The sequence below is a fragment of the Aedes aegypti genome, chromosome 3 (assembly GCF_002204515.2).
Source record: "Aedes aegypti strain LVP_AGWG chromosome 3, AaegL5.0 Primary Assembly, whole genome shotgun sequence".
Classification (NCBI taxonomy): domain Eukaryota; kingdom Metazoa; phylum Arthropoda; class Insecta; order Diptera; family Culicidae; genus Aedes; species Aedes aegypti.
This window is the reverse complement of record NC_035109.1, coordinates 22,469,667-22,486,330: the sequence shown is the minus strand read 5'-3', so window position 1 is coordinate 22,486,330 and position 16,664 is coordinate 22,469,667. Positions and strand designations below refer to the sequence as shown.

The following is a 16,664-nucleotide window of genomic DNA, read 5'->3' as shown; positions in this document are numbered from 1 at the left end:
CGAGATTTGTAAATTTTCAGAGATTAAATAAGTCTAACACCTTGCTCACTTTGATGTGTGATTTTTATAGGCTTGCTCTTTTCTTCTGATCGGGAATCAAAAAGCATAATAGTGACTTGTTTTCATGAGGTTTATCATGCACTATTATCCATCCGATATAATCAATGCTGTAGCAGTAGAATATAAACAGACTCTCATGCTGTGTTGCGAATCATGATTTTTTACAGAAAGCAATAGGTGAGAGATACTCTCAATTTTCTCAGGTTGAATACTGAATACCACCCCGAAAAGATAAAAATGTTCATAATTTTAAAAGCACAGTTATTTTTTTGCCAAAATTTGGTATGTTCACCGAATGTTTAAAAAAAAGCTAAAAAAGTCAAAAATGAAAATTCATGAAGCTGCGAATATAAATCAATTTCACTAATACAAAGTTGGGAAATAAATCCCAGCAACACAGAACAATTATGTTCTCTTCAATGTTTAGTTGTTGAATCCTAGTCAGTGCGCGTATTTGAGAACATCTGCCGTGTCAACACCTCGGAACGTGTGGAATTTTTGGAGTGTGAAATGATGCTCGATTTGAAGTAAAAAAGCAATGGGAAAAACGTCCAGATCAATGCACCAATCGACACATTTCTCCTGCTATGTTATCGTTTTTTTTTCCGATGAACAAGTGAGCGAAATTATTTACGACCATAGGTCGAGGTGATGATGCGAATATAACATCGAGTTTCGTGCGCCAGGTGTATCGATTGGATGAAATTTTCCGCGAGGAAAACTTTTCCCATTGCTATTGGTTTACGAAAATTCATGCACAATGGCGTTTTCGGCACAAGCTTATTAGCAGCAGCTTTAAATCTATTTGAAAAAACGATGAAAGTTTCATTTCGTGAGATTTGTAACTGTTTTAAAGTGGTTTATAAATAGAAATGAAATTAGTATGTTTTAAATATATTTCCTGTTTAAAAAAATATAAATTTCTTGCATGCTTGTCTATCAGTTAATACTTTTTCCCGAACTACATATCGTTACAATTCATAAAATAACTTCCTATATTAAGAACTATATTTCACATTCCACTCAATAATACAGTTTTAGTACTTAGGGAATGATGCGTGCAAGTTTCCGAGGAATCAATCAGCAATCAATCCATTTCAATTATTCGACTCAATGAACCGGTCATGAGCACATTGTTCCCGAGAAGGAGAAGAAGTGGAATGTAAATGGGTATGGCTGAGAGAGTTTTCGATGGGCGCCGACATTTGTGGAATTGTTTAACGACTGGCCATTGTTGCCAGTGGTCATTGATTAAGCATGCGGAATAATGATAGATGATGCGAGGTAGCTTGCGATCGACTGACCGCAAGTCGATCCGATGTGGAAGTAGTTGACAGCTCCTTACTGGCACAAGTTATGTAATTTATCTAGCTTATACAATTTATTTGGTTTTAACCGAAAGTAGTTGGTATTGTAACTAACTGATTACTCACGCTGACTTTGGTTCTGACCATGTTCCTGTTACTTTTCAAATTTCCCATAAGCAATTCTCAATCTTATCTTATCAGCTCCACTTTCAACTATTTAAGAGCCGACTGGGATACATATTTTATTATTTTGAAATAGAATCATGAAACGAGCTCACCAATTGATAATCCATCGCTCTTTAAAGGATTCATAACAAAATTTTGAATTTGATTTTGTAACTTCCTCTCTGGTTTAGTACTAATTATTTCAACAGAATTCCCAATGTTGAAACATTTGATACAGGTCGGACTCGATTATCCGGAGACTCGATTATCCGGGGACTCGATTATCCGGGATTCGATTATCCGGAATTTTAGACTCGATTATCCGGAATTTATTTTTTGATGTTCTTGTTTTTCAATTTTCATGCATAAATCTGAGATAATTTGGTGTTGCAATATACAATATGGATGGTTTTGCTGTTTTGAACGTATTTAAGAAAAGGAGGGTTTGAAAAAGTGGTTTTTTGTGTATGCTGATAAAAATTAGTTTTTTCCTTGTAAAGACTCCTACTGTTCCTAGAAATAATTTCTGGCTACGCCACCGCATCATATAGATGAAACAACGAAAAAAGATAATATTTATATTCCTTTATCGAAGATTTTATTTATTTTCTTAGTGATTCGATTATCCGGAGGATTCGATTATCCGGAGTGAAAAAAAAATTGATACTCCGGATAATCGAGTCCGACCTGTAATTTGAGAAAGAAATCGTTGCAAATTTTCATTGGTGCGAAAAATGCTTCACATACATATGTAGGATAAGTTAGAATAAATTTAGAAAATAGTTTTAAGAACTGCGGCTAACAGAGTTTACTAGAAAAACTTAAAAGTAGATGAGTGGATACGAGTAACTGACACTGAAGAAAACTGCAAGTGGTAGTCAAAATACGCGTATCTGTCAAAGATAAGCATTTAGGAGCGGAATTAAAAGGTACACGGTACTCCATCTACTTTTAAGTTTCTCTATTGAGATTCTGCTCAGAGGATTCGAACATTAATAAGAGAGTTTACTATGATATTAATAATATAATAATTTAGTTTTACCAAACTTTCCTGAAACAAATTATACCTAGATATAAGAAATAAGTGAAATAAATAGAATGATACGAATATAAGGATTCAAATAAGGAATCGATCTAGCAAAGGAGACTTGTAGATCAACATCTAAACCAATTAAAACTGCGGAATATAGTTTAATTGAAAAGAAATACACTTTCACCTCAAGACAAAACTTCAGCGATTGGCAACCAGGCCCGAGTAATGAAAATATTTTCCCCAAAAAAGTTGATCAAACAAAACTCACACGCCGGCTTTCAGCGCAAATATTATCCCTCCCATAACCCCCGAAAGGATCAGACAATAAAATAAAAACCAAAGCTCACCTGTGGAATGGCGTTGGCGAATGCGATGAACCACGCTCCACCGAGCATTATTTTGCCCCGCTTCCGGGCAGCCGAAACCCGCAACGGATATATCACAGCAAAGCACCGATCCAACGACACACACACCAACACATTCGAGCTCAGATACAGACAAAACGCCCGCATGAACAGGAACACCTTGCAGGCCACGTTCCCCGCATGCCACTGGACCGTAATGCGCCATCCGACCTGTCCGAGAAAAGAAGAAAAATGAGATAGAATAAATAATGAAAAATTAGCAGACATTCACACGTTTCACTCAGCGGGAAAAGTTTTCTCCGATGGGGGCTACACACAGTCCAAACAGTTTGATCAACTCTGGGTACATTTCCCTATTCGTAAAATCGCGATAAGTTTCTCTAGAAATGTTATACCTACTAACTCTCAAACTAAATTACCAAACTGTTCCTCATTGAAACATTCAAAGCCCCAGTTTTGACCAACTTTCGAAAAATTTTGTCCAACTTTCGGATGCTATGAAATTTTGGGCAAATTTGAACTGATTTGGCATTTTACCAGCACGTTGACCAATAATAAGACGACGAAAAAATTATTTTCAAACAATCTTGAGTAAATTTTAACATGCTGGTAGCAATGTTGGTCATACACTGTGAGTAGTGTATGTGCTGCATAACGCTCGTCTCCATTTCAGTGCGAAAAACTTTGAGTGGTCAACTGATGGTTCAATCTCATGAAAAATTGATTCGGGTAGTTGAGTGTCATCGAGAGGCAACTGAACAGGATTGAACTGAACAAAAATGTAAGGAGGCTAAAAGGTATACCGAAATGAAACTTCAATCGGATAACTAACCTAAAAACGCTTTGGGATACACAGACAATTTGGGGAATCGACATGCAACCTAAATTTTCTTCAATATACAGTCAATTTAGTTTTCGTGAAGCACATTGCAATCTATTAGTCTTTCTGGAACTTAATTTTTACCAATCGATATTTCTAAATCGATATGTCGAAATCAAAATCATGAAATTGCAATCTCGAAAGAAATACCTTGAAATTGAAATCTCAGTAAGAAAATTGCGAAATAAAAACTTGGAATATTGAAATCTTTGGAATCTTGGAATCTTGGAATCTTGGAATCTTGGAATCTTGGAATCTTGGAATCTTGGAATCTTGGAATCTTGGAATCTTGGAATCTTGGAATCTTGGAATCTTGGAATCTTGGAATCTTGGAATCTTGGAATCTTGGAATCTTGGAATCTTGGAATCTTGGAATCTTGGAATCTTGGAATCTTGGAATCTTGGAATCTTGGAATCTTGGAATCTTGGAATCTTGGAATCTTGGAATCTTGGAATCTTGGAATCTTGGAATCTTGGATGAATCTTGGAATCTTGGAATCTTGGAATCTTGGAATCTTGGAATCTTGGAATCTTGGAATCTTGGAATCTTGGAATCTTGGAATCTTGGAATCTTGGAATCTTGGAATCTTGGAATCTTGGAATCTTGGAATCTTGGAATCTTGGAATCTTGGAATCTTGGAATCTTGGAATCTTGGAATCTTGGAATCTTGGAATCTTGGAATCTTGGAATCTTGGAATCTTGGAATCTTGGAATCTTGGAATCTTGGAATCTTGGAATCTTGGAATCTTGGAATCTTGGAATCTTGGAATCTTGGAATCTTGGAATCTTGGAATCTTGGAATCTTGGAATCTTGGAATCTTGGAATCTTGGAATCTTGGAATCTTGGAATCTTGGAATCTTGGAATCTTGGAATCTTGGAATCTTGGAATCTTGGAATCTTGGAATCTTGGAATCTTGGAATCTTGGAATCTTGGAATCTTGGAATCTTGGAATCTTGGAATCTTGGAATCTTGGAATCTTGGAATCTTGGAATCTTGGAATCTTGGAATCTTGGAATCTTGGAATCTTGGAATCTTGGAATCTTGGAATCTTGGAATCTTGGAATCTTGGAATCGAATCTTGGAATCTTGGAATCTTGGAATCTTGGAATCTTGGAATCTTGGAATCTTGGAATCTTGGAATCTTGGAATCTTGGAATCTTGGAATCTTGGAATCTTGGAATCTTGGAATCTTGGAATCTTGGAATCTTGGAATCTTGGAATCTTGGAATCTTGGAATCTTGGAATCTTGGAATCTTGGAATCTTGGAATCTTGGAATCTTGGAATCTTGGAATCTTGGAATCTTGGAATCTTGGAATCTTGGAATCTTGGAATCTTGGAATCTTGGAATCTTGGAATCTTGGAATCTTGGAATCTTGGAATCTTGGAATCTTGGAATCTTGGAATCTTGGAATCTTGGAATCTTGGAATCTTGGAATCTTGGAATCTTGGAATCTTGGAATCTTGGAATCTTGGAATCTTGGAATCTTGGAATCTTGGAATCTTGGAATCTTGGAATCTTGGAATCTTGGAATCTTGGAATCTTGGAATCTTGGAATCTTGGAATCTAATTGGAGATTGGATTGGATTGAGATTGAATTGAGATTGAGATTGAGTTTGAGATTGAGATTGAGATTGAGATTGAGATTGAGATTGAGATTGAGATTGAGATTGAGATTGAGATTGAGATTGAGATTGAGATTGAGATTGAGATTGAGATTGAGATTGAGATTGAGATTGAGATTGAGATTGAGATTGAGATTGAGATTGAGATTGAGATTGATCCAAAATTTTGTATTTCGCACTGATTCCCCCTAATCTACGTAGAAAAGCACCAACTTGAATAAAAGCACAACATCTATATCAATCTCGACTCCCCTCTGCACAAGCTAAAAACTTAGTGTCATTTTTTGCGTCTGTCTGAAACATTTCGACACCTCCCTGGCATTAGAGGGGATAAAATTTAATAAAAACAGCAGAAACAATAACACGTCACCTCTCGAAATTAAGTGCGTTCGAGCCATTAATTCATTTCCGAGCGGAAATTTTCCCTCAGAAATTTTTTTGCCATAACCTCATTCAGTCTTGTTTGCAAAAACATTTCCCACCACTCACTCAACAGGGAGGTGGTTTCTCATGAGTAAGAGCACATACCTTCCGGCTGTGTAATTATAAAACAAAGCACTCTCGGTCGTGCTGCGGGTCTCTTCTCCGCCTCGTAGGCGAAAAGAAAAAAAATCTCCCGGAGACAACGTGATATTACAACCTAACCAAGAATCTGGCCGACGACGATGCAACAATGGCTCGAGTGGAATTATGTGGCGAGTTTAGCAATTTCAGCCCACGTGCTGGGATGAAGGACTTGTCGGTTGGTGGAATCTGGCAGAAAAAATGGAGCAATGTTTGTCTGACGAAAATGTGTAGGGACGGTTTCTGGTAATTTTATGCCCATTAAAATTGCGAGGAATTACGTCGCTGGAAAATGTTGTGTTTGTGGTAAATCTAGCTGCCAGGATGATGAAGTGATTCTTCATCTCCGGAAAATTTCGGGGATGATGGTGGAAATACTTGAGCGAAGCTACATCATGTGGTGGAATCAGCGGAGTGCAGAAAAAGGTTTTTCTTTCTTAACTGGCTTGATTCCTTTTTGATTCTTTACGCGAATCGAAATTCCAAATAAAATAAAATAATTTCTTATCTTCATTCTGATTTCATCAAAAATCGAACACAGAAATCTTCAGTGAGGAGCTGGAACTTATTCCAGCTTGTGGGAGAAGCTTTCCAGCTTCTGGGAGAATCTTTCCAGCTTCTGAGAGAAGCTTTCCAGTTTCTGAGTAGCTTTTTCAGTTTCTGAGTAGCTTCTCCAGCTTCTTAGAGAAACTTCTCCAGCTTCTTAGAAAAGCTTTCCTAGCTTCTGGGAGAAGCTTTTCCAGCTTCTAGAACAAACTTCTCCAGCTTTCGGGAGAAGTTTTTCCAGCTTCAAGGAAAAGGTTTTACAGCATCTAAGAGAAGCGATAGCAACACCTTCGAATTTTACGCAAAAACACAAACTCTGCACCTTTTTTACATGAAACGATAAACTATTAAAATATTCCCTTTGTTCATTAAAAGATAGAAAATTTTAGTCATATATACATATGTGTTTAATTTGTTTTCTGAGTAATAACGGTGTAAAACATTTCCGAAGATGTATTCTAGAAACATTTAATCCAAAACTTACTCTGAATTTTTGCAGACATCAGCAATTTTGTTTTTTCGATGCATGTCTCTAAGCAATCCGTTCGATATTTGCTAAGAAAATGGTATTTCTGTAGAAATTTGTGCAGGATTTGATTTTAGTTTTTCCTCTAGTTATGCCGGCCACGAAAAAAATAAAAGGCAAGTTCATGATATTCATGCTAACATATATGGCAAAGATTGCTTTGTAAACTACTCCGAAGATTTCTCAAGTATTTTATTCTGTTTTCATCTGAGTATTTTTCTAAGTGTTCAATAAATGGTACATTGTATTTTTCAACAGATTCCTTCGAATATTTCCTCCTGAATTTCTTCAGGAGTAACACTTAGAATTCTTCTAGGGATTCTTTCAGGGGCACTGTCAATAATTATTTCAGGAATCAATTCAACATTTTCTTCTAAGTTCAATCAATCTTCGTTTATTGGGAAATCGTTAAGATATTTCTTTCGAATTCTCTTAGTATTTTTTATGGGACATGTTCCACAATTCTATTGATTGAACTCTGTGAAGGAGTTTCTAAATAGTTTTTTTTTGTGAAAACATCTAAGGGCTTCTTCAAAAGTTTTATCTGGTATATCGTTGAAAAGAAGTAAAAATTCTTCTGATATTTCTTTTAATTTTTTTTCCTAGCACAAACAACTTCTCCAAGAATCAAGAATCACCAAAATTTCTACTGAGATTCATATAAGAGCTACTCTGTGGGTTCCTTTACAATCAAAAATAGAATTCAAAGGAAGTCTTAAATTTGTTTTTCTGTCGCCTATTTTATAATGAATATTAAGAAGAATATTTAGAGGCATTCTTAGAAACAATGTTGTAAGGAAATCAAAGGATTAATTGCTGGAAAACCAATGTAAGAAATTTTAGTTGATATTTGTTAAATTACCTGGAGGAAATCAAGAAATTGCATTTTAGGTATTTCAGAACACATGCTTGTAGCTTTATAAAATTTCCAAATTTTCGAAATCTTTTTATAATTTGTTAATGAACTTTTTAAGTAATCCCTAAAATAACTCCAAGGAGAATTTGTTTATAAAATTCTTGGCGAAATCTCTAATGGAAACTAAAAAAAATACTTGTAGAAATCGTAATAAGATCTTTTTGTGGGATACATTGAGTAATTTCCAGAATAATTAGAGAAGAAATGCTTGGAAAAGTACACAGGAGAAATCCCTTATCAATTTTCAATTATATGTTCAATTAAAGAATTAAAATTTGTTAAAGAAAAAAATGTTCGGATAATATCTTGGAACTACTCAAGACACAAGAGTTATCGAGTGATTATTGAAAACATCTGAAGAAAAAACGAAAGAATGGTTTAAAAAAAGGAAAAAAAACCATGAAGTGAGTTTTTAAAACACATAATACCTAAAGCGCAATCATGGGTGTGATTTCCGATTAGGTTCGAGAAGGAATGCATGAAGAAATTTCCTTAAAATATGGTGAAGATTTCCTGGTGGTAGGATCCGAGATTAATAATTGGAGGGATCTCTACAAACTTTGCAGTATGTTCTGAAAACTAAAAGGAATCCCAGACAGAATTCCTGGCGAATATGTTGAGTTATCTCTGATCGGATTCCATGGCAAAATCTTCGAAGAATTCCTGGATTTCATATCAAGATAACAAACTGGCAAAAACCTTCTCATGATACGTTAAGGACTGTTGATTGGGGTGCCAATGAAAATCGATTTTTCGAATTTCAAAAAATGGTAGTGCTCAAAAGTTTTGTCTCCTCGAAAAAAGTCCCCATGCAAAATTTGAGCTCAATCGGACTTCATTAAGAGGACCCCCAAAGCGGTCAAAGTTTGGCTTTTTTGACCCATGAAAAATCATTACATGAAATTTCCGAAATCGAAATTTTTTTTTTGATGCCAGATGTCTTAGAAATGCATGAAACGTCGAGTGGTGTTATTTGGAAAATTTTTGTTTTTTGAAAAAATCGACCTTTTGGGACTTTTTTATTGAGTTGGGGGAGTGAATTGAATTTAAAATGAACGATTTGAATTCAATTGCTGAGAATTTCAAGGCAATAGTATTGAAACACATCCTATATCATTGTTTACCACTGAAAGCATATGATATGTGATATTTCATTAGGGTGGTTCATTTACTTTCCATTAGGATGGTCCTATTTGTTAAAAATATAAAAAATAGAATTTTAATTGAATATTGAAGACAATAGTATTGGAACATCTCTCACATTATCGTAAGCCATTTTATACATTTAATATGTGGTATTTTATTAGGGTGGTTCACTTATTTTCCATTAGGGGCCTTTCTGTCGAAAAATCATAATTTTAATGGGATATTAAAAACAATAGTATTTTATCACCTCTTTCATCATCGTAGGGCATTTCCTTCATTAGATTCATGATATTTTATTAGGGTGGCTCACTTATTGTCCATTGGTGTTTGCCGAAAATTAAAAAAAAGAAGAAATTAAAGAAATTTTGAATTTGATCCTTTTTTTAGCACAATAGTATTTTAACACCTCTTTCATAACACAGCGCAACAAAAATGACATTTTTGCATATCTCAAGGATCAAATTATGTGTCTCTAGTAGATTTGGGATTGTTGAATCTGATGCCGTTCTCAGATATTTCCCACCACGTCACAATTTTTAGCTACAGGTCGCCAAAGTTGTATAAAACGTTGGTTTTATTGATGTTTACATGAAATTTAGAGTATGATTAATCAAACTTGTTTGTGATCTTATCCACCAAGCATGCAAAAGAGGACTTAAACTTTCGTTTTAGATATATTTTGGTTGAAATTTCACGATTAAATTTAGATTAAACTGATTTTTTCAACATGGAGGCTGCAACCATACAAAATTCTTCGTTTCTCTTATATGGCAAATTACAATACTTCTCTAAACCATCAAAAAATAACTTTTCCGCATCAAAAGTATTATAAACTTTGATGATTAGTATTGTTATACACATAAAGTTTGAGTTCTGTGGCAAATTAAGCAAATAAATTTCCTTACAAGCTGGCAAACTTGCATGCAAGTTGGCTGAAATAGTCAATTTTTGCATTTTCAACATGTATTTTGATGCTGGAGACAAAATCGTGTTCCGCAGTGTAATCGTAGGCCATTGTCTTCATTTTTGTTTAGAGAGGCTTTACATTCCTCTGAATTCATGCGCTTCTAGTTCCATTTGATATGCGACATCATCGTAGGACACTGTTAACATATTTCATTAGGCAGCGTCCATTTATTACGTAACGCTAAAATTGAAAATTTACGACCCCCTCCCCCCCGTCCGTAACGTTTTTTGTATGAAAATTTTTAAATTTTTGTATGAGCCGTAACGCTTGAGCCTACTCCCCCCCTCCCCCTAGAGCGTTACGTAATTTGTGGATGCCGCCTTATGGAGTTTCTCTCATTTTCCATTAGGGTGCATCATTTTTCGTATAGTTTGAAACCATGATTTCTCGCAAAAGTCTCGTCCACCTTTCTTAATTATGGTGTCATTGTAAAAATTTCAACCTTAATATCTACAGACCGAAAGATTATGGTGTGGACTACTACATAATATTTGCGTTATGTTCGACAAAAAATGTAAAGGTAACTTAGTTAACAACAAAAGAGTTTCCTAGAAAGCCTCTCATTGTTAGAAAGGTCCTTCTGAAAAGTTTTGCGTGATTTTTATTCGGAATTTCACTAAGCTGAATCAGTTCGGAGTCCTCGTCTCATACAAAATCCGCTTGCTACTTCGTGATTTCAGATGCACTCATCTCAGAGATCAAGCATTGAGCCTCAGTGACCTTTCCAATTTAGTTTTGCAATTTCCGAAGGAAATTCTAGAGAAAATTCTGAAGGAAATTCTAGAGGAAATACCGAAGGAAATTCCAAAGGAAATTCCAACGAAAATTCCAGTGGAAATTCCGAAAGAAATTCCAGAGAAAATTCGGAAGGAAATACCGAAGAAAATTCCAGAGGAAACGAAAATTATAGAGGTACTTCCAAAGAAAATTCCGAAATAATTGCAAAGCTTCAAAAGAAATTCCAAATGAAATTCCGAATCAAATTTAGCATGAAGCTCCAAAAGGAATTCCGAAGAAAACTCCAGAAGAAATTCCGAAGCAAATTGCAAAGTAAATTTCGATGAAAATAACGTAGAAAATTCTAAATCAAATCCCGAAGGTAGCTCTATAAGAAATTCCAAAGAAAATCCCGAAAGAAATTCCAAAGCAAATTCAAAAGGAAATTCCATAAAAATAAACGAAAATTGCGCAGAAAATTCCAAATGAAATTCCGAAGCCAGCTCTAAAAGAAATAGCAAAGGAAATTCCATAAGAAATTTCAAAGGATTTTCCGAAGCGAATTCCAAAGGAAATTCCGAAGGCAATTCCAGAAGAAATTCCGAAAGAAATTCCAAAGGAAACGCCTAAGAAAATTTTGAAGAACTGAAGAAAGAAATTCCGAAAGTAATTCCAAAGAAATCCAAAATAACTTCCTGAAGCAACTTACTGAAAGAAATTCATGAAGAAATTCCAAAGGAAATTCTGAAGTAAATAAGATATGAAGTTCCGAAGAATACAAAGGAATTTTAAAGGATACTCCTTAGAAAATTCCGAAAAAACAATTCGAAGGAAATTCCAAAGTAAATTCCGAGAAAATTCAATGGAAATTCTTATGAAAATTACGCAAAACAGTCCAAAGAAAAATTCCAATCAAAACTTCTAAATAAAATTCCGTAATCTCCATAAGAAGTTCCGAGGAAACTCTATAACAAATTTGCAAACGAAATTCCGAAAGAAATTTCAAAGAGAATTTTGAAGGAAGTAATAAAGGAATTCCAAAGGAAATTCTGAAGAAAATTTGATAACTAGCCTCAAAGAAAACTGCAAAGGAATTTCAAAGGATACTCCTACAGAAATTTCGACGGAAAATCTAAAGTTATTTCCGAAGGAAACTAAAAAAAATCCAACGGAATTTCCGAAGCAAATTCTGACGAAAATTGCGTAGAAAATTCCAAAGGAAACTCCGAAAAAAAATCCAACGGGAATTCCGAAGAAAGTTTCGTGGAAAATTCCAAAGGAAATTCCGAAAACTCCATAGGAAATTCCATAAAAAAAATTCAAAGCAAATTCCGAATGCAATTCAAAAAGGAATTTCTAAGGAAATTTCAAAGATCCAAAAGAAATTCCAAAGGAAACTTCGATGGAAACTTTCAAAATATAAGGGAAATCCCAAAAAAAAATAAAAAAAACTGAATAAATTCTAAAAGAAATTCGGAAGCACATTCCAAAGGACATTCCGACGACAATTCTGAAAAATATCCAAAGCATATTCAAAAAGGAATTTCTAAGGAAATTCCAAAGAAATTTTTAAAGAAAATTCCAAGCAAATTGCAATGAAAATAGGAAGTTAATAGAAAATTTCTAAGGAATTTTCTATGTAATATTCAAAGCAAATTTGTAAGGAAATTCTCAAGAAAACTCTATAGAAATTCCAAAGAAAATTGCAAAGGAAATTTCTAAGAATATTTCGCACTAAATTTCAAAGGTCCAAAAGAAATCCCAAATGAAATTCCAAAGAAAGCTCCAAAGAAAATTTCGAAGGAAATTCCAAAGTAAATTCCAATGCTTCGAAAGAAATTCCAAATAATATTTCGAATACAATTCTGAAGGAAGCTCCAAACATAATACACAGGAAATACCGAAACAAACTCTAGAAGAAATTCGGAAGGAAACTCCAAAGAAAATTCCAAAGAAAATTTCGAAGGAAACTCAAAAAGAAACTCCGAAGTAAATTTCGAAGAAAATTCCAATGAAAAGTTCAGAATGAAATTCCGAAGGAAATACCACAGAAAATTCAAAAGGGCACTTCTAAAGATACCGAAGAAAATTCCACAGGATATTCCGAAGCAAATTCAGGATAAATTTCCAATTTTAATGAAAATTCCGTAGGAAGTTTTAAAGGTAATTTTGTAGAAAAGTCCAATAAAAAATTTTAAAAGGAATTTCGATGGAATTCCGATTCCGATTAAAATTCCAAAGGAAACTCCAAAGAAAATTCCGTTGAAAACTCCAACGAAAAAATTCATTCCATTCCGACGAAATTTCTAGAAGGAACTTTGTTACATCTTTGAAGAATAAACGAGGACTGATTGTTAAAACTGGAATTGCCTACGTTGTCACAACCGAATCGCGTGTACTATAGCAAGCAGAAGGCAACGTACTTTTGTTTCGGGAATGAAGGAACCCAAGGCTGAGAATCTCTTTTGAAAATATAAACTAACCACTTTTGTAGCCCTTCATCGTCGCCCATCAAGCTATTGTCATAATTTGAATACGTCAAAAATTATTTCATTCCTTTTTTTATGTATTTTGATTATGGCAGTTAGAGTTGTGCTTCACTGAATTCACTGATTATTGTTATTGGAACGTTTTATTTTAACTGTTCAAAAGAAACCCTTAATGAAAATAACTTAACGAAGAGTTGCATGCCAATGAAGAATCATGATTCAAAACTATACAAACAAAGTTGATTTGTTAGATCTGATGAGAATATTTTTTTTTTAATTTACAAATTAAATGATCACCCTTATGCAAAACTGAGGACAATAGCCCCAATGAAATATCACATATTATATGTTGACAGTGGCCTACGATGACATAAGAGATGTTTAATCACTCTCGTATTTACTATTCCATTCAAATTCTCAATTTTTTTAAAGGTCCACCGTAATGGAATATAAGTGAGCCTTCCCAATGAAATATCACGAATCTAATGAAGGAAATGGCCTACGATGATGAAAGAGGTGATAAAATACTATTGTTTTTAACATCCCATTCAAATTATGATTTTTCGACAGAAAGGCCCACCCATATATGCTTTCAGTGGCCAACAATGATATAGGATATGTTTCAATACTATTGTCTTGAATTTCTCAGCAATTGAATTCAAATCGTTCATTTCAAATTCAATTCACTCCCCAACTCAAAAATTCCCAAAAGGTCGATTTTTTCAAAAATAAATTTTCCAAATAACACCAGATCTCGACGTTTCATGCATTTCTAAGACATCTGGCATCAAAAAAAATCGGTTTCGGAAATTTCATGTACCCCACCTTTGGAGATTTTTCATGGGTCAAAAAAGCCAAACTTTGACCACTTTGGGGGTCCACTTAATGAAGTCCGATTGAGCTCAAATTTTGCATGTGGACTTTTTTCGAGGAGACAAAACTTTTGAGCACTACCATTTTTTGAATATCGATGGCAAAATTTTTCCCATACATTCCATTGGCACCCTGCTGTTGATAAAACGTTCAAATGATGTTTGGTAAAATCTCCGGCAGAAGTCTGCTATTGATCAAATTCCTACAGTAATTCAAAAAGTTTATCATGACGCAATTTTACGTAAACGTGAACTTTGAAGACCATCTCATAAAAATTCAAAAATATATTCAACAATGTAGCAAGTCAGTTGATTTATTATTTTTTTTTTATCACCAGAGGGGGCAACGGCCCTTCCCTGCCATCATCATCATCATCATCACTCCACTGACTCCTCTAGCCTACTCCTCTGCATTTCCGACAGAGAGCCTACTGGGGACGCTTTTTGGTCCGCAAAATTGTCGGGAATTCGTTCCGAAATCGATTCTCCAGCCTACTACACTGCACTTTCGGCAGGAAGCCTACTGGGGACGCTTTTTCTCCCGCAATACCATCGGGTATTCGTTTCCAAACCAATACTGGGGATGCCTTTTGTTCCGCAAATTTGTCGGGAACTCGTTTAGAAATCAATCTTCCAGCCTATTCCTCTGCCCTCCGGCAGGGAGCTTAATGGGGACGCTTTTTGGTCCGTGAAATTGTCGGAAATTCGTTCCGAAATCAGTCCTCCAGCCTACTGGGACGCTTTATCTCCCGCAAAATCGAATCGGGAATTCGTTTCCAAACCAATCCTACTTATCACCATTTTCTTCACTATTCAAGATCACAAACAAAACAAACGCATTAAAACTTTTCCTTTTTGATTCTACCGTCTGCGCCATTGTAGTATCCGTTAATTATATCAATTACCTTTCGGTAGATTTCACCATCGGCCGAATAATTGATAGAGAAAGAATCGGATTCAAACCGGCACATCCGTTCGTCACAACAATGTTCACAAAACTGACTTATGATCAGTGTTGCCACATTTTTTCCAATTCCCATCTGTGTTTTTGGCTGAAAAAAATCTTTTTTATCTTAAGTCAAGCTCCAAAAATCTTGGTAAAAATCTGTGATGCAAAAAAATTTAAATCTGTATTGTTTTTTTTTATCAAAAAGAACCTTTGCAAACGTATTTCGGCTGTTCTTGGCATGTCAACAATTTTTAATTTGAACTTATTCTTCTACACACTTAATCGTAGAATTTCATCTCGGTAAACTTGAATGACGAATTCAGCCGGTAAAACATATTTTTACTGAAATCTCGTCCAATTTTGACAGATGAGCGATATTGACAGATGCAAATTGACGAAAATCGGTAGTTTGCATAAATAACTGAGACTCGGTAATCTATTTTACCAAAACAATCAGCAAACCAATACTTTCACTGAATTTCGGCAAAGTGCATCTGTCAACGCCGAAAAATCAGAGCTGCAGAAACCAACATGAGCTCGAAATGTTTTGAAACGTTCGTGGAAAGAGGGAAAGCGCCTACATGTAAGTATTCACATAACTTATTGTATCATGGCGTACATTTGTGCCCATAAATGACTCATTCAGACGAGTCAGCTCAGTTAATGCTATTTTTATTACACTTTTAGGAATATTCCCCGGGATGAGCTTGAAACAATCGAAGTGCAGCGAAAGTGGTTGTGCTGCTATCATTTATTTCAAAAAGAAAAGCACGAAATTTCACCAATTTTGTGAAAATTTTGATTTTTTCTGTGGTGGTATATTGTAACACAATTATATATGTAATTTTAACAAATTTGTTTCAATCATTGAAATTTATGAAAGTTTTTTTCTTCTTATTCTTCTTCCAATAGAAAAAAATATCATTTACCGAATCTCGGTAGTGGTGTGCCGAGATTTTCAGCAAATGATTGCAGATATTTTCGTCAAATTTTGACAGCTGGGTTGATTTAACATTTTGCAGTTCAATCGGCACTTTGAACTTTTACTGAGATTTTTGCCGAAATCTCAGCTGTTGGGTTCTCGGCAATTATTTTTGCCGGCCTCGGCGAAATAAATTAGGTGTGTAGAAGTAAAATTGAGATGCAAAATTGTTTCTAAAAAATTAAAATACTTAAGTTTAGCTAGAGTTTTCAATTTTCCCGGGATTTGACTTCCCGGGAAACGGGAATGAAAATTTTCATTTCCCGGGAATTCCCGGGATCCCGGGAAATTCATGAAAACCGTGAGCATCATGCTAATTTGAAGGAGTGTTTTTGAATTATCCATGCATATGTATATTATAATTTAGACCAGTAAATGTGTACGGTTATTTATTTTTATAAGTAATTTGTTTATATTTCTCAAAAAAAATCTTTTGGCTCCGTTTTATGCTAGGATTTGAAACAAAAAACTTTCTAAATTTCGGCAAAAATCCATGTGCAGGTCATCTAGACAAATCGTATAAAGTTCAAATAATATTGCCCAACATTAATTC

General features: G+C 34.8%; 1 protein-coding gene across 2 annotated transcripts in view; it reads right to left on the bottom strand.

Annotated features, from left to right (window-relative positions):
* LOC5572235 (gonadotropin-releasing hormone II receptor) overlaps positions 1-16,664 on the bottom strand; it is a 275,945-nt gene that overhangs the window by 114,034 nt on the left and 145,247 nt on the right. For both annotated transcript variants that reach the window (XM_001653870.3, XM_021850350.1), the window contains exon 3: positions 2,913-3,140. In XM_001653870.3, the coding sequence (XP_001653920.3) occupies positions 2,913-3,140 (228 nt within the window). The remainder of the gene's footprint in view (positions 1-2,912; positions 3,141-16,664) is intronic.